Below are 19,193 nucleotides of genomic sequence, written 5' to 3' on the forward strand. Positions count from 1 at the left end.
CATGACACAATATCAAAGAGAGCACAAGAAAGATTGAGCATCAAGCACGGGCATGTCCATTGTGAATTGCCACAGTTGATTGATTTAGATCAGCAAGACAAGATTCGATCTCATTGTTTGCGTGTGTGTGGTGAACGGTTTGGCACTCCATCTATGTGTTCATCTACATTGCATGCACAGTCTTTTAAGAAGACGAGATTTTTTCCAATCACCTTACATGGAATCATAGTTTTTTTCATACACGTCCGATTGGGCAATCGGACTTCCGGCCGCGTCCGCGTCCGATTGGCGCATGGTTACCGTTTCCGGACATGAGTAGGGCGATTTTTACGAGCTGGCAAATTTTCCCCCAAAATGTCAAATGTGCCCCAAAATGTCTTTGCGCGAGTTTTCTAAAAACTGCAGGGTTGCCGTTTCTGCACACAGTGACTCGATTGAGGCTTGAGAGTCGAGACCACGAGCCGGGAGCCCTACCCACACACTCTCCCGCGCGCGGCTGATTCTTCACCTACGCCCTCCGTTACCCGTGGGCCGTGGGCTGCTCCTGAGTCTTGACTCGTGAGGCCTCCACTTTGTCAAGGTTTGCAGTGTGCACCTTGCAAGTTTGCAGAATCCAGATGGGCCGAGTGAAGCGTCCCGAATGGCAGTATGTAGAACAATTGAAGCCTCAAAAGAAAGGGCAATTTACATGTAAATGCAAGTATTGTGGGCATACTTGGGACGGCGGTCCCTCCCGTATTCGTGCACATTTATTGCCCCTCTCTGGCTATGGTGTAGGCCCATGTGACAGTGTGACACAAGACGTCAAAGAGGTGGTCACAAGATTGCATGTAGATGTACAGAATGATGGGAAGGACCCAAATGCATTTGTAGATGCCTTGGTGGATGATTTGGGAGGTAATGCCTCTCTATCTCAAGGAGGTGCCTTAGGCTCAATGAGTACACATGCATCAAGGAGTGCTCATGTAAGTGCCACTGGGACTCGGCTTCCAAATCAAATGTGGGGTCCTCGAGCAAGAAGAGGAAGGTTGCACAAGGGCCTTTGGCAAGTGCATTTAGCTTGCAAGCACGCAAGCAAGCAGATCAAGCCTTGCGCAGGTTTTTTTATGCAAAGGACATTCCTGAATGGAAAGTGCGGAGTCCTTTCTTTTTGGAAATGGTCAAGGCAATTGGACAAGTTGGTCCATCTTATGTGCCTCCCACATAAAATGCTTTGCGCACCACAGAGTTAAATGATGAGGTCAAATGCATTGGTCATGAGATCATGGGTGTGCGCGAGAAATGGAAAAAACATGATGCACAATTGTATGTGATGGATGGTCTGACACTAGACGCAAGTCATTAAATTTCTTGCATGCTCTATACATGATTCTGTGTTTTTGAAATCTGTGGACACATCTAGGGAGACAAAGACATCAGAATTTATTTTCAAGCAGCTTAAGGATGTGATTGTTGGGGTAGGACCCTCCAATCTTGTGCAGGTATGCATGTTGGGGCCGGGAAAATGCTGGAAGAGAAATGGAAACACATTTTTTTCACGAGATGTGCATGTCATTGCTTGGACCTCTTGTTTGAGGATATTGGGAAGCTCCCTTGGATTGCAAAAATTCTTCAAGATGCAACAAAGGTTGTCACATTTGTCACAAGGAAGTCCACTGTCTTGGCATTGTTTCGAATGCTTAGCAAGAAGGAATTGTTGAAGCCATCGGCCACTCGATTTGCCTACTACTTCATCATGTTGGCTAGTCTTGTGGATGAGAGATGTATGCAAGGTGTGCGTAGGCTTATGATTGATGCAAAATTTGTGAAAATGAAGGCATCCAAGACTACAAAGGCCATAGTGGTCTCGAACATTGTGTTTAATGCATCCTTTTGGCAAGAGGCCAAGTTGATTTTGAAGATTTGTGCTCCCATCTTTAAGATACTTCGTTTGGCTAATAAGGAAGGAGCCACCATGGGGCTTGTGTATGAGCTTACGGATCGCATGGTTCAGCAAATTCAAAACATGCAAGGTATTGATGCAGCAAGGATGTAAGAGATCAAGGACCTATGCGTTGATAGATGGAATATGATGCACACACCATTGCATGCTGTGGGATACTTGTTGCATCCTATATGGCAAGGAAGAGGGCAATTCAATGATAGCGAGGTTCATGACGGGTGTATTGACATTTTTGGATAGGTATACCAAGGGTGATTTGACCATGCAGGGTACCCTCATTGATGAGTTGGACACTTTCCCCACTGAAAGAAAGTCATTTGCTCATCCTATTGCAAAGGATCCAAAGAGAATGCAAGAGGGTGTAAAATGGTGGGAGACTTTTGGGGCTTGCACGCCCACATTGCAGACTCTTGCACTTAAGGTGCTTTCTCAAGGGACATGTGCCTCTCCATGTGAGAGAAATTGGAGCACCTTCTCTCTCATTCACACCAAGAGAAGAAATAGGCTACTTCCTGCTCATACCGAGAAGCTTGTCTACATACACACCAACTTGAGGCTCTTATGCAAGATCAAAGAGCGCAGCTATGAGAGAATGGAGGTGACATTGGAGATGCTTAACAAAGAGAAGGATGAGGAGCGCTTGCTTGAGTTGCAGGAGATTCAGGAGGCTATTGCACAGAGCACTGATGATGTTATGGAGTCTCTTCCGATTAGCAAGCCCAGTGATATTGGGACTTCATGCTCCATTGCTGAGGATGAGGCTTGGGATGAGGATGAGGATGAGGTTGAGGAGGTGGCCTTTGATGAGAGTTAGCCTTTGATGAGAGTTAGAGCTCATTGCATTTTGCTCTAGCCTCGGTCCTGACTCCTCTTAGCTCTACTTATGTTTTGGATTCACTATTTAGCATCGAGCGACTGGACTCCACCCTCTAGGCTCTATTTATGTTTTGTCATTTGAATTTTGAAGTACTCAGTATACAGTCTTGTTGGTTTTGGAGGCTCCATATTTTGCCATCTCCTGCTTTGCTGTAGCCTCTAGTATGATCATGATTCATTGATGTATCTATTGATCAGAGATCTTGATCTGTTTCTCGGCTCCCAACTCCTTGATTTAGTTAGATTCTACATTTTCTATGATGTTTTAATGCATTATGTGGCTTTAGGCTGCTCTCTAGAGTCTAGTGTTTTAAATTTAATTGCTATTTGTTATGAGATATATATATATATACCTATGAATCCAGGATAAGCCCAGATTCACCCATAAAGGAAAGTGCAAGGTATATACACTAATTTTTTAGTGCCGTATGGTATTCCACGTATGGAATCTTCGGGGGGTCTCAATCGGGCTTATATCAGGCTTCCATATCCGCCCGAGTGAGACACATGGTTGACATATAAAAAAACTATGCATGGAATAGGTATGTTCATGTTTTTGTGTTGGAAGTGGTTTCAAGAATTTTCAGCCTTGGAGGAGATTCTTGAAGAAGATGGACCTACGTCCATAGACAAAGTTGAAGCATTGAAAGAGCTACAGATGATTTTGTGTCGCTTTCGACGCGGCCCAGAGAAGCAAGCGGTGCAGACCTTTATGAAGTTCAAGTATCGGATGACCCACACATCAGAGTGGGCCGGCGAAGAGTCCTTCCTAAGATTCTAGACCCTGTTGGCGATCTTTCTCGACGCCATACAGTTCGGTACCAGTACCTCACTTTGAAAAGGAGGAGACACATCCAACCCTATGTGTCCGTGGACAAGCTACAGCATGACCGGGGTTCGGTTCAGTCAAGTCAGTCTAGAATAGGGAGTGATATGGCACTTTGCAGACCGTGCATGTCCACACACTTAGATGCATATCCTCTGGTTGCACACAGCATGATCATCAGATTTCCATCAGAACCCATCAGGAGCATTTTTACAGTGCATTGACCTATTTTCCCTTATTTTGACATTTTTCACTTATTATTTTTAAGTGACTTTTGTTGGGAACTAGGTAGGGGAAATTTACTAATTTTGTATCTATAGAAACCTAGCGCTAGCACTTTCTGGCAGAAGAGGCAGCAGTAACAGTTTGTTCATCAAGCAACTTCTCAGCAAGACTCCCCCCCCCCCGTGACAACTCTAGCGTTTTTGCATCAGATCAGCCAGCGTTTTTGCACTTGCAGATTCCCGGCGAAAGTAGACAACAGATCAGCCCTAGCCTTAGCAGATTCCCCAGAAGATAGCAGATTCCCAACGTTAGCAGATTTCCACCACAGGAAGCAGAATTCAGCCCCTAGCGTTTTTGGTTTGCAGATCAACCTCAGCATTTTTGCAAATCTTCGCGACGGGATCAGCCCTAAACTCAGCGTTTTCAGTTTTCAGCAGTCAGACTCCGCAATAGAACCCCCGAACCTCGCAAATCTCACCTTCCCGCAGCGGATCCTCGCCACACGGCCAGATCTCGCGAAGTTTGCAGATTCAGCCCGGAAATCGCAGATTTCAGCATCTGCGTTTTCAGCACGTCATCGTCGCATCGTCGCCATCGACATCATCACCGACATAGAGTCAGAATTCCACAAACAAAGATTTGCAGATTTCAGCCCTTAGCGTTTTCAGATTCCAGCCAGTCTCGTCATCGTCGACATCGTCGGCAAGTCCAAGCATTGTAGAGATTTGCGCAATCAATAGTAGACTGCTCTCGCTATAGAGAGTGGGGCCTTCGAAGGAGGGTTTGACAACATTCTGGTGTCGTATTCTCTTCTCTCTCTATCTCTCAGTCTCAGCACCTTCATTCACACTGTCTATTCACTTTGTTTGTGTCCATTGCACTCTCTCACTAAAGGAACGGAAGGCTCTCCCTTCCGTAAGTAAAAGGAACCTTGAGCACTGTTTGGAGCACTCATCTTGAGCAAAGCTCCACATTCACTTCCGATGCACCTTACAAATGCGTTGTTGGGAATTTGTGGATGTTCCGAACACATGGCGTGCTGGATGTCTGTGACAAAAAGATCACCCTTTAGCATAGGGGCAAAACTCATGTTTTGGATGTAGAGCTCAAAGGGGAGTTTGTCCCTATTGTATTTGCTTCGACCATCACTTTTGTATGTCAGTCAAATTTATCTGTGTTAGATAAAGAAAGGTCAGCATTTTTGCGAGAGTTTAATGAATGTTTTTCTAATTCATTATCGTCACAATTGCCGCTGGAGAGGCTTGAGGACCATACGATAGATTTGGTGCAAGGGTGTAGCCCACCAAACAGACCTCCCTACAAGGTTAGTGCGGCTCAGCAAAAAGAGATTATAGGCCAGGTTGAGGAGCTTTTAGAGAAGGGGCTGATTCAGCCTAGTTCTTCACCTTTTTGCTCCCCAGTGATCCTAGTGCAGAAGAAGGATGGCTCTTGGCGCATGTGTATTGACTACCGTGCGTTAAATAAGAACACCATCAAGAACAGGTTTCCTATCCCAAGGATTGATGATATTCTAGACCAGTAGAGGGTGCTGCAATTTTCAGTAGGATAGACCTTAAGAGTGGGTACCATCAGATTCGTATAAGGCCAAAGGATGTGCACAAGACTGCGTTTAGAACAACGTTTGGTCTTTATGAGTTCCTAGTGATGCCATTTGGTATTACAAATGCTCCTGCTACGTTCAATAGGATGATGGACAGAATTTTCCGCTCGCATCAAAAGTTTGTTGGCACATTCCCCAATTTCTCGAGAAAACAAAAGGTAAAGTTTGAAATGCAACCAACTTTATCAAACATTTTCAAATGTCCGAAATACATTTCAAACAATTTTGAATACTTTGATATGTCATCTCTTGTAACCAACATGTTTGCTGCAAGAGGTGACACTAATCAAGATCAATGACTTTGTGCGGACATCACATTTGGCGTCAGCTTGGCGACAAGACTACAATAGATCAGCCTAGCCTTTTGCATTGCAAGGCCACCGGCAGCAGTAGGAGACAGTTTTCGGCCCTAGCGTTTTTGCATCAGCATAGTGTTTTGCAGTTTCACCGCGACGGAACACCAAGAAGCATCAGCGTTTTCAGTTTTCAGCCCTTAGACACAGCAAAACAACCCCCGAACCTCGCAAATCTCACCTTCCCGCAGCAAATCCTCGCCGCACGGTCAGATCCCGCTAGTTTGCAGATTCAGCGCGGAAAACGCAGATTTCAGCATCTGCGTTTTCAGCGCGTCGTCGTCGCATCGTCGTCATCGACATAGAGTCAGAATTCAGCAGATAAAGATTTGCAGATTTCAGCCCTTAGCGTTTTCAGATTTCAGCCCGTCTCGTCGTCGTCCTCATCGTAGTCGACATCGTCGGCAAGTCCAAGCATTGTAGAGATTTGTGCAATCATAAGTAGACCGCTCTCGCCATAGAGAGTGTGGCCTTCGGAGGAGGGTTTTACAACGTCTCTGGTGTCGTATTCTCTTCTCTATCTCTCAGTCTCATGCACTTCCATTCACAGTGTCCATTCACTTTGTTAGTGTCCATTGCACTCTCTCACTAAAGGAACGGAAGGCTCTCCCTTCCGTAAGTAAAAGGAATCCTTCAGCACAGTTCGGAGCACTCATCTTGAGCAAAATTCAACATTCATTCCACTGCACCTTACATTGGTATCAGAGCTTTCGCAGTGTTCTGTATCACTCAAGGAAAGAACCACAAAAACCAAAGATTTTGTTTTGCTTGTTGAAGTCGCACAAACCCAAGTTCGCTTCGGCATGTCGATTCCTAATCGTGTTTTTGAAGAGTGACAGGAATCCCAAGAAAGAAGGGCTTGTCCAGCCTCCCCTTGTGCCTCTTTTCACTCATGAAGAGCAGAACTCGGGTGAAGAGAAGATCCTTCTCGAACTCAGATTGCAAGCGAAAGAAGAACCTCAAGACCCCCAAGAACCCAAGAACCCAAGACCCACAAGAACCCAAGTTCCTCACGAACCTCAAGACTCAAGACCTCAAGAACCCAAGTTCCTTGTGAACTTAAGAACCCAAGACTTCAGTGGATGGTCATCACTCGAAGCGAAATGGATACATCGCTTGCAAGTGATGAGCATGAGAGAGTAGAAAAAGAAATTTCCCCACCAGGAGGTTTTTCCGACCCTTCCCCATCTACGCCAAAGATTGCACCAGATCCTATGGAGGCTTTCAACAAGATGATGATGGACAGGGAGTTAGAAAGCGACAAAATCATGGCAATCTTAGATCGTGAATACGATGAAAGAGTGGCAACCATAGAGCATGAGTACGAGCACGAACGCTTGGAAGCCAAAGAAAGACAAGCCAAATTCGATCGCGAGTAGCACAGGAAGCGCAGAGTGCCCAACAAATGAAAGAGATGTTGCGTCTCTTTTCTCAAGTGCAAGCACAAATGCAAGAGATTCAGGAAAAGCAGACTCTCTCAGTCCCTTCTTCTCCATAGCAAGACACACAGGAATTACAATGATTTGCATGATGATAAGCATGATGAACTGCATGATAATGATAAGCATGATGATTTGTATGATCAAGACGTGATTGTTCACAAGGATGATGGTTTAGTTAATGCTTTTTCTAGCGAAGCTAACCTCGTTGCAGATTCAATCAATCACAAAGAATCGATCTTGGCTTCCAAGTCGAGGTCCACAGCACCACCCCAAGCAGATTCGATCGAACACAAAGAACCGATCTTGGCTCTCGAGCCTAGGTCCAAAGAACCCCCACAGGAAGTATTATGTGTTCACGTGATTAGTCAGCACCCATTATTCGAGTGTTTCACTCGTGATCGTTTTTGTATTTTAGTCAGCGTCTTTATGTGATCCCTTTTACTAGGCATGACATATTGTACGTTGAGCACGAGTCACTCATGAATGAGCACGTGTCACCAGCGTGTGACTACTATCTATCCTTTTTGTTGATTTCTTTCTTATTATCTATTTACTTTCACTTTTTGGAAACACCCCTCGGGAAAAATCTAACTGCCCTGCATTGCATAGCTACTGTGGAACTGTCCAGAGGGAGTCCAGGCCTGAAGGCAAGAGAGCACTAAGGTTGGACAAGGACTATGGTTAGCCAAAGTGGGGTCATTGACTAGCCAAAGTGGAATCCTTTGCTACAGATGCTACATTTCAGTTCTGGGTGTGGCTGCAGTGTACAAAGGGGGTCGGATGACCTAGAAAGATACAATGACAACATCTCCTAAAATTTAGGAAACTGCTATTTTGGGACCTGAAAATGTATTTGCGTCATTACCTCCGGAATCACAAGGGGAACATTTTCTTACTCTGCCGTGAAGTCAACTGGGCAACCGGTTGGGAGATTTTTAGGCGGCAACCCCGAAACGGGAAAATGCTTGTAAATGTGCCAAGTGGCACCTTCTGGTGCACTTTCCTCATGCAACAAGAAGTGGCGCTGAATTTAGGAGGAGGAGGGCTCATTTTCAGATTTTGTCACAGGTTAAGAGCTATGGAGTGCTTGCTTTCCCTCCTTATGTACAATGCGGTGCCAGGAGTGATGCCCTGCACGCTACGCACTGCCCTCTCTCTCCTCTATGGTAGTATGTTATGCCCCACTAGTGGGCTTTTCAATTGACCAATGTACAGTTGTGTGGGTTCATGCGCGATTGCCGAGGCAAGAGCCTCTTGCACAGGTACTGGATTAACTAGCGGCTAATCCCCCGCAGGTACAGGTGAATTCAAAGAGGTTTCACGCCAGAAATCTCGTCCGATTCAAAGGGCAAGTAGCCCTACAGGTGCGGGAGCTCGAGGACTTGCTACGGATACGACCGGCACGCAAAACGGAGCCCGAAATAGTAAATTACAGCCTGCTGTGTATTTTTGCAGGTTTAGGGTTTTGGCCCTAAACGGACCCTAATACCCCCAGGAGGTTCGGGGACGCGAGGGAACCGCTGTACAGGTGATCTGGCGCATTTTCGAGGCTGAAAACAGAGAATTCAGCGTGCTGCAGATTCTCGCCAGGTTTTGCAAAGTGCCCGTATGCGTCGGGAAAGTCGGTCAATGTGTGGGAATACTGACTGTGAAGGGTCCTAGTACAGTTATCCTGCCGAAATCGGGCCGGAACAGTTGAAATTCAGCCAAGTTTGTGCGGGGCAGCTTGTAGGGAACCACAGCGTTTATTCCCTCTTTTGAACAATAAAGAAATACCGAAAGGGGCGCCTAGCCAATCTGGTGTCGGTCTACTCATACAGGTGCAATCTAGCAGCTTGTATCCCTCTCCCCTTTGTTGTGTCTTGAAAGTACAAGTAGAATAGAAGACTAATAATGGGTGAAAGCTAAATCAAGGTTTGAAGTGAAGTCTACCGCCCTTTTTGGATTGAACAGGCCGGTTTCATGGTTCCATTGCCGGGATTAAATCACTTTTTCCCATAGAAGTGAGCCTTGGTCAGTTTGGGCTTGAAGAGACAGGGGATCATAGACCAGACACAGGGAATTGCAATTATGGCTGACAGACCAGATGATGTGACTGAAGAGGTTTCTTCTTCGCAGGGTCAACAGACACATGAAGTGGGTAAGTCTACAAGACCACCACAGACGGATGATGATATATTCACGACCCAGTTGACTATTGTTGTGGCTATGTTCACACAAGTAATGCAGAACCCGAGGTTTTTAGCCTTTCTGCAACCTCCTCTTCCGTCTCAGCAAGTTGGGTCACATCATATTCAAAAGCCTGTTAAGGCTCAAGCACAGCTGATTCATACTGGAGAGTCAATGGAAACACCTGTACACTTGACGGAGAACATGCAGTCTCCACAGCCTGTGCCTAAGGTGCAAGAACAGGTGGCTCAAATGCCAGTCTTTCAAGCTGTACCAGTTCAGCCCGCCACCTTTCAGCAGCCTATAGCCGGTTCTAATGGACAGGGAAGCAACCTACATGCTATGCAACAAGTCTTCCCACCACCTTCAGTACACCCTGGCTATTTTGGAGGTGGATCGGTATTCCAGAGCATGGCTGGTCATGCACCTGGAAATCAGTTTTACACGCCAGGAACAGTGTTCGGGGGTGCTCAAACGATGATGCCTAACCCCATGTATGGTGTCACGGACATGCTACCAGGGTTTCAGAGCACTCAGGGCCAATTTGGGATGCCACGGGCAAATTTTGGTATGGCTGGAATTACAAATCAACAGCCAAATATGGCATTTCCAGGTCAACTTAATTGCGGTCACGGAACACAAATGAACCCTAACAGTGTTCCCATGTTTCAGTCACTTCCATATGACAATTTGACGCCGCTGGAGAGGCCAACTCCGTACAAAGAAGGTGGCAAAGGTGTGACTTTCACGACCTTTACAGGGTTTGATGACAGGAAGAAGGCTCTCTCATTCCTCCAGCAGTTTGACAAGGCCTATGCAGGGGGAAACTTTACAGAGGCTTCAAAGGTCCGCAAGGCAGCCACTTTCTTGACAGGGAATGCGGGACAATGGTGGACAACTTTATTGCTCCAAGGGCAAGCTCCGTCCACATGGATTTATTTCAAGCAGATTTTTGCAGCAGCATGGTTATCTGATGATTTCGAAGCAGATGTCATGACAGAATGGCACCAGCTTAATGCTGCCACTTGCAAGAATCTAGATGATTACAATCGGAAGTTTTGGAAAGCTCTACTTCTAGTAACTTCCTATAGGTTTGTGCCATTGACAGAACAGATTGAAAAATACTGTTGTGGCCTACCCAAAGGATTGAGAAAATACTGCACGAAGACCAAAGTCACTACTTTGACGCAGCTCATCGATATAGCAAACACTGGCAAAGGTTTGCTCAAGGGAGAAGATTGTGAATTCAATACTGGCGTCAAGGAAGGATCAACCAAGAAAAATTCAGCGAAGAACTATGTTCCCAAGGACGCTCCGAAAGGGACTCAGGAGCCAGCCAACGCAGGGAAAGACAAAGCTACGGCTCAATCAGAAACGAGACCAGCGAAGAAATGGAAAAGACGTTTTCCTCGCAAGTCGGAAGAGCAAAAGAGGGTCCTGAGGTCAAAGAACAAATGCTTCATCTGTGAGCAGCCTGGCCACATTGCTTACAATTGTCCTACAAAGAAAAGACCAGCTGATTCTGAAGACAAGGAGGACAAGAAAGAAAAGAAGCCCATGGCTGGTCTAGTGCCAGATATGGTGGGCGACAAGCCAAATTCAGATGCAAGTGAGTTTTGCAAAGCATGGGGAAAGATCAGGGATCAAACAGTGCTTATCTTCTTTGATCCAGGTGCCAAAGCCAACTTCATTTCCCCAGAATTGGCTTCAAAGTTGGGAATCAAACCTGAAGAGATGGGATATACAGCAGAGGCAGGTTTGTATGGCTAGGAGGTTTGGCATGTCCTAGCCATACAGAGGCTGTGACACCCATCATTGGAAAGTTGCACGCACATATCCAGTCCTATGTAGATGCTGAAGAATTTTACATCATGCCACTGGACGGATGTGATGTGTTGTTAAGTATTCCTTGGTTATTTCGTGTACAGGGAATCATGGATGCCCACAACAAAATGATCACTGTACAGAGCAGGGGAAAGACTCACATTCTGGATGTAAAGCTTAAAGGGGAGTCTATTCCCACTGTATCAGCTTCTGCTATTACTTCTGTAATGAAAAAGCATCTTTCTGCGTACTTGGTTTTTGCACGTGAAGTGTCAGATTGTGATGAATCAAATTTATCTGTGCTAGATAAAGAAAGGTCAATGTTTTTACAACAGTATAGTGACTGTTTTTCCGATTCATTACCCTCTCAATTACCGCCAGAGAGACCCGAGGACCATGCGATAGATTTGGTGCCAAGCAGTAGCCCACCAAATAAGCCTCCGTACAGGGTTAGTGTGGCTCAACAGAAAGAGATAATGGGCCAATTACAGGAGCTGTTAGAAAAGGGGCTGATTCAACCCAGTTCATCTCCATTCTGTTCTCCAGTGTTGTTGGTGCAGAAAAAGGATGGCTCATGGCGTATGTGCATCGACTACCGTGCACTGAACAAGAATACCATCAAGAATAGGTTCCCTATACCCAGAATTGATGATATTCTAGACAAATTAGAAGGAGCAGCTATGTTTAGCAGGATAGATCTAAAGAGGGGTACCATCAGATCCGCATTAGATCAGAGGATGTGCACAAGACTGCTTTTAGAACGACGTTTGGCCGTTACGAATTTTTAGTGATGCCCTTTGGTCTCACAAATGCTCCTGCTACGTTCAATAGGATGATGGACAGAATTTTCCGTCCACACCAGCAGTTTGTTGGTACATTCTTTGATGACATAATAGTCTACTCAAAGAATGAAGAGGAGCATAGGCATCACTTGGCCATTGTGTTCGAAGAGCTACGAAGTCATAGGTTGCTCATCAATGCAAAGAAAAGTGAATTTTTTCTAGAAGAGATCCACTTTCTGGGACACATTGTCTCAAAGGATGGTGTCAGAATGGATCCTGCAAAAGTTGAAGCGATCAAGTCATGGCCAGATTTAAAGACGGTGCACGATGTCCGAAGTTTCTTGGGACTATGCTCCTATTACAGAAGGTTTATCCGAAATTTCGCTGAGATTGCTTCACCTTTACATGCTCTTCAAAAGAAGGCAGTCACCTTTAGATAGACACAGAAAGAGATTTCAGCCTTTAATCTCTTAAAGGAAAAGATGACTTCAGATCCAATCATTGTGTTGCCAGATCTTAAGAAGTCATTTGTGGTCCAGTGTGACGCCTGTGGTAGTAGCATTAGTGCAGTGCTAATGCAAGATGGCAGGGTAGTAGCCTATGAGAGCAGAATTTTGCAAGGGCCAGAGATGACCATGCAGGTCTATGAGAAAGAGTTATTGGCTGTGATTCATGCGCTCTTAAGTTGGAAACACTACCTGCTAGGTGCAGACTTTGTTGTCCAAACGGACCATCAGACCTTGTGATACTTCTTGACACAGACAAAGTTATCTGAGAAGCATATGCGATGGGCAAATATCTTGTCCATGTTCCATTTTCAGATTGTGCATGTGGAAGGCAAGAAGAACATTGTGGCCGATGCCTTGTCAAGGAAGCCACAAATTTCAGCTGTGTCAATTCCTTATCATCATGAACTTGATGATATGAGAGAACAATATGCAAATGATGAAGATTTTGCAAGGGTCTTCGAGCAGCTAATGGATGGACAACGTCATGAACACTATCTTCTTAAAGACGGGTTCATGATGATGCATGGCAGATTGTGTGTCACAAAGCCATTGCGATGCAAAGTTATGGAAGAGAGTCATGTCCCACCGTATGCAGGGCATCGTGGTATCGATGCTACAGTTAAAGCGGTTGAGACATTCTTCTACTGGCCTACATTGAGAAGAGATGTGGATGCCTTTGTGCGAGAATGCCTAATTTGCCAGAAGGTCAAGTTTGACATGCAAACGGCACCAGGGTTATTGCAACCACTACCTATTCCAAATAAACCATGGGAAAGTATTGCTATGGATTTTATCTTTGAGCTTCCGAGAACGCAGACAGGAAACGATGGTATTTGGACCATTATTTGCACATTCAGCAAACAGGCTCATTTTATTCCTGTCAGGAAAAAGATAAAGCCAGATCAGATGGCACGCTTGTTTATGAGCAATATTTTCAAGTATCATGGCATGCCACAGTCGATTGTTAGCAACCGTGATCCACGCATGACAAGTTTGTTCTGGAGAGGCTTGTTTGAGAATATGGGCACCACGCTCAAATTCTCTTCGTCATTTCATCCTCAAACAGATGGGCAGTCAGAAGAGGCAAATTCTACTGTCCTAGATCTGTTGAAGTGCTATGTGTCAGAGCATAAAGGAAAGTGGGAGCAGTATTTGCCATTGGTGGAGTATGCATACAATAATGCAGTGCATTCATCAATTGGCAAGGCACCTTTTGAGATAGTTGAAGGTGGCAAGAAAGTTCCTCCCATACTGCATACAAAGGACAAGATATTTGAAGCAGATAAGTATGTTCAGGACATGGATGAAATGTACAAGAAGGTCAAAGTGGCCTTAGAAAAGACTCAGGCAAAGCAAAAGAAAGCAGCTGATCGTCACCGTCGTGAAGTGGTATTTTCACTTGGTGATTGGGTGCTTCTACACTTTGAAAAGGCAAGGTTAAAGAAGATGAAGGGCAAGGAAAGATTGTTTCCAAAGCTTAGCATGCGTTACTATGGGCCTTTTCAAGTGTGCGACATAATCAGTGATGTTGCATATAGGCTGAAATTGCCAAGATTAGCATGCGTTACTATGGGCCTTTTCAAGTGTGCGACATAATCAGTGATGTTGCATATAGGCTGAAATTGCCTGACAATTGGAAGATTCACAATGCGTTTCATGTGAGTCTTCTCAGACCCTATGTGGGTGATGTGCCAGAAGATATGCCAGCTGAAGATCAGCCGGAAGTCGAGGAACTTGACGAGATCTTGATCCCCGAACAGATTTTGGCACACAAAGAAAGGAAAGTGAAAGGCAAGGTTGCTAGGCGTTACTTGGTAAAGTTCAGAAACTATCCACCAATGGATGCTAAGTGGATGGAAGAAGGTGAACTTGCAGAGTCACCAACTGTGTTATCACTTTACCTTGAAGCCTTCAATTTACAACCTACCTTGACCCCTTGAGTTTCAAAGCTACATTGTCAGTGTGACAATGGCTTCTGAAACAAATGATGTACATGGTATTTACAGTGAGCTCAAATCAAATACATGTTACATGAATGTTAAGATTGTCAGTTTGGCAATTGCTCTTATGGAATGTCCAAAAGTTTGGTTAGTGCTATAGAAGTGAGTATTTCTTGTTAGTTTGTCAAGGACACAGTAATTTCTTCTATTAAAGAGTACATCTGTAACTGGATTCCTAGACTGTCGGTTTGGGTATGCTCGAAAGTGTTACGGGATCCAACGTGTACTATAAGACAGTGGCAAAATGTGTAGCTACCATTTTGTCATTGGAAAGTTAGTGACTCAAAGCAATGACAGTGCGAAGCTACCACTATGTCATTGGGGCAAGGTTCACACGCAAGCAATACATGTGTCGATGAGGTGTTGAATACACCAAGGTTGACAATGAGCATGTATGTGTCGTACATGTGTCGATAGGTGTTGAATACATCAGTGTTGACTGTGAGCATGTACGACATAGATGCAAACGAGGACGTTTGAGATTTCAAGAGGGGGGTATGTCACCAGCGTGTGACTACTATCTATCCTTTTTGTTGATTTCTTTCTTATTATCTATTTACTTTCACTTTCTGGAAACACCCCTCGGGAAATCTAACTGCCCTGCATTGAATAACTAGTGTGGAACTGTCCAGAGGGAGTCCAGGCCTGAGGGCAAGAGAGCACTAAGATTGGACAAGGACTATGGTTAGCCAAAGTGGGGTCATTGACTAGCCAAAGTGGAATCCTTTGCTACAGAGGCTACATTTCAGTTCTGGGTGTGGCTGCAGTGTACAAAGGGGGTCGGATGACCTAGAAAGATACAATGCCAGCATCTCCTAAAATTTAGGGAACTGCTATTTTGGGACCTCAAAATGTGTTTACGTCATTACCTCCGAAATGACAAGGGGAACATTTTCTTACTCTGCCGTGAAGTCAACTGGGCAACCGGTTGGGAGATTTTTAGGCGGCAATCCCGAAACGGGAAAATGCTTGTAAATGTACAAAGTGGCACCTTCTGGTGCACTTTCCTCATGCAACAAGAAGTGGCGCTAAATTTAGGAGGAGGGCTCATTTTCAGATTTTGTCACAGGTTAAGAGCTATGGAGTGCTTGCTTTCCCTCCTTATGTACAATGCGGTGCCAGGAGTGATGCCCTACACGCTACGCACTGCCCTCTCTCTCCTCTATGGTAGTAATGTTATGCCCCACTAGTGGGCTTTTCAATTGACCAATGTACAGTTGTGTGGGTTCATGCGCGATTGCCGAGGCAAGAGCCTCTTGCACAGGTACAGGATTAGCTAGCGGCTAATCCCCTGCAGGTACAGGTGAATTCGGAGAGGTTTCACGCCAAAAATCTCGTCCGATTCAAAGGGCAAGTAGCCCTACAAGTGCGGGAGCTCGAGGACTTGCTACGAATGCGACCGGCACGCGAAACGGAGCCCGAAATAGTAAATTACAGCCTGCTGTGTATTTTTGCAGGTTTAGGGTTTTGGCCCTAAACGGACCCTAATACCCCCAGGAGGTTCGGGGACGCGAGGGAACCGCTGTACAGGTGATCTGGGGCATTTTTGGGGCTGAAAACAGAGAATTCAGCGTGCTGCAGATTCTCGCCAGGTTTTGCAAAGTGCCCGTATGCGTCAGGAAAGTCAATCGATGCGTGGGAATACTGACTGTGAAGGGTCCTAGTACAATTATGCTGCCGAAATCAGGCCAGAACAGTTGAAATTCAGCCAAGTTTGTGCGGGGCAGCTTGTAGGGAACCACAGCGTTTATTCCCTCTATTGAACAATAAAGAAATACCGAAAGGGGCGCCTAAGTTAGGGGCCAATCTGGTGTCGGTCTACTCATACAGGTGCAATCTAGCAGCTTGTATCCCTCTCCCCTTTGTTGTGTCTTGAAAGTACAGGTAGAATAGACGACTAATAATGGGTGAAAGCTAAATCAAGGTTTGAAGTGAAGTCTACCGCCCTTTTTGGATTGAACAGGCCGGTTTCAGCACGGATGTATGCGGATTATTCATGAAAAGCTGAAAAGTATGCATTCAAGGAAGTCACATTCCATGTCTTTCCCTTGGCACGACACAGTTGTAGAAAGAGCACAAGAAAGTATGAGCACCAAGCATGGGCATTTCTTTTGTGAATTGCCACAGTTGATTGATTTAGATCAGAAACACAAGATTCGATCTCATTGCTTGCGTGTGTGCGGTGAACGGATTGGCACTCTGTCTATTTGTTCATCTACATTGCATGCACAGTCTTTAGAAAAAACGAGATTTTTTCCACTCACTATACATGGAATGGGTATGTTCATGTTTTTTGTGTTGGAAGTGGTTTCAGGAATTTTCAACCATGGATTGAAGAAGAAAGAAGCATGAGTCTAGACGAAGTTGAAGCATCGAAGGAGCCACAGAAGACTTTGTCTCTCTTTCGGTGCGGCCTACAGAAGCAAGCGTCGCAGACTTTATGAAGTTCAAGTACCGCACGACCCACACGTCAAAGTGGGCCAGCGAAGAGTCCCTTCCAGGATTCCGGATGCTATTGGCGATCTCCCTCGACGCCATACAGTTCGGTACCAATACCTCACTTTGAAAAGGAGAGGATGTCACGTGACAAATCCAACCCTATGTGTCCGGGGACAAGCTACAGCATGACCAGCGTTCAGTTCAGTCAAGTCAGTCTAGAATAGGAAGTGATCTAGCACTTTTGTGAGTCTGTTCGCAGACCGTGCATGTCCAGACACTTAGATTAGATGCATATCCTCTGGTTGCACACAGCATGACCATCAGATTCCAGTCAGATTCCATCAGGAGCATTTTTACAGTGCATAGACCTATTTTGCCTATTTTTGACAGTTTTCACTTATTATTTTTAAGTGACTTTTTTGTTGGAAAGTAGGTTGGGCAATTTTGCTAAGTTCGTATATAAGCAAACCTAGCGCTAGCACTTTTTGGCAGAAGAGGCAGCAGGAGCATTGCTCACAGGCAACTTCTCAGCAGGACCCCAAGGACTTCTAGCGTTTTTGCTCCACAGCAGCTTGGCTAGCGTTTTTGGTCAACACCACAACAGATCAGCCAGCGTTTGCTTCTACATCAGCTTGGCGACAAGACTACAACAGATCAGCCTATTGCAAGGCCACCGGCAACAGCAGAAGACGGTTTTCAGCCCCAGCGTTTTTGCATCAGCATAGCGTTTTGCAGTTTCACCGGGACGGAACACCAAGAAGCATCAGCGTTTTTCAGTTTTCAGCCCTTAGACACAGCAAAACAACCCCCGAACCTCGCAGATCTCACCTTCCCGCAGCAGATCCTCGCCGCACGATTGGATCCCGCGAAGTTTGCAGATTCAGCCCGGAAAACGCAGATTTCAGCATCTGCGTATTCAGTGCGTTGTCGTCGCATCGTCGTCATCGACATCGTCATCGACATAGAGTCAAAATTCAGCAGATAAAGATTTGCAGATTTCAGCCCGTCTCGTCGTCGTCCTCATCGTCGTCGACATCGTCGGCAAGTCCAAGCATTGTAGAGATTTGTGCAATCATAAGTAGACCGCTCTCGCCATAGAGAGTGGGGCCTTCGGAGGAGGGTTTTACAACGTCTCTGGTATCGTATTCTCTTCTCCATCTCTCACTCTCATGCACTTCCATTCACAGTGTCCATTCACTTTGTTTGTGTCCATTGCACTCTCCCTTCCGTAAGTAAAAGGAATCCTTGAGCACAGTTCGGAGCACTCATCTTGAGCAAAGTTCAACATTCATTCCGCTGCACCTTACACCAAAGTACTTCCAAGCATTTCGAAGAGCTGCACAGTCACAGGTTACTTGTCAAACCTTAGAAAAGTGAATTCTTCTTGGAAGAGAATCCACTTTCTTGGCCACATAGATGGTGTCCGAATGGATCCCACAAAGGTTGAAGGTATTAAGAGACTTGAAGACTGTACATGATGTCCGAAGCTTCTTGGGATTGTGCTCGTACTATAGAAGGTTTATCAAGAATTTTGCAGAGATAGCTTCACCTCTTCACACTTTGCAAAAGAAAGAGGCCACTTTCAGATGGACCCAAAGAGAGATTTCAGCTTTCAGTCTCTTAAAGGAAAAGTTGACTTCAGATCCCTGGATGTTTTACCGGATTTTAGGAAGTCATTTGTGGTCCAATGTGACGCGTGTGGCAATAGCATCGGAGCAGTGCAAATGCAAGATGGTCGGTAGTAGCTTACGAGAGCAGAATCTTGCAAGGGCCAGAAAAGACTATGAAAATCTATGAGGAGTTATTGACCATCATTCATGCGCTCTCTAGAAGAAAGCACTACCTGTTAGGTGTTGATTTTGTTGTACAGACAGGTCATCAGACCTTGCGATACTTCTTGACACAGTCAAAGTTACCCGAAAAGCATATGCGATGGGCAAACATTCTTTCTATGTTCCACTTCTAGATTATGCATGTGGAAGGCAAGAAGAATGTTCTGGCTGATGCGTTATCTAGGAAGCTACAAACTTCAGCTGTGTCAATTCCTTATCATGATGAACTTGATCACATGAAGGAACAGTATGCTACTGATGAAGATTTTGCAAGGATCTTTGAACAGTTGCAAGATGGGCAACGCCATGGACACTAGGGTAAAGGTCCCGGAAAAAGGACACGTCCCAGAAGA

The 19,193-nt window shown here is 45.3% G+C and overlaps 1 protein-coding gene across 1 annotated transcript; it reads left to right on the plus strand.

Annotated features, from left to right (window-relative positions):
- Positions 1–617: 617 nt before the first annotated feature.
- Positions 618–2,035, plus strand: LOC147447003 (uncharacterized). The gene is made up of 4 exons (XM_086523558.1): positions 618–1,098; positions 1,227–1,305; positions 1,403–1,481; positions 1,577–2,035. The coding sequence occupies exons 1-4, from the start codon at positions 618–620 to the stop codon at positions 2,033–2,035; spliced, it is 1,098 nt and encodes a 365-aa protein (XP_086379684.1).
- Positions 2,036–19,193: the final 17,158 nt, after the last annotated feature.

Source organism: Adiantum capillus-veneris, chromosome 11, assembly GCF_014529385.1.
Source record: "Adiantum capillus-veneris isolate H3 chromosome 11, ASM1452938v2, whole genome shotgun sequence".
Lineage (NCBI taxonomy): Eukaryota > Viridiplantae > Streptophyta > Polypodiopsida > Polypodiales > Pteridaceae > Adiantum > Adiantum capillus-veneris.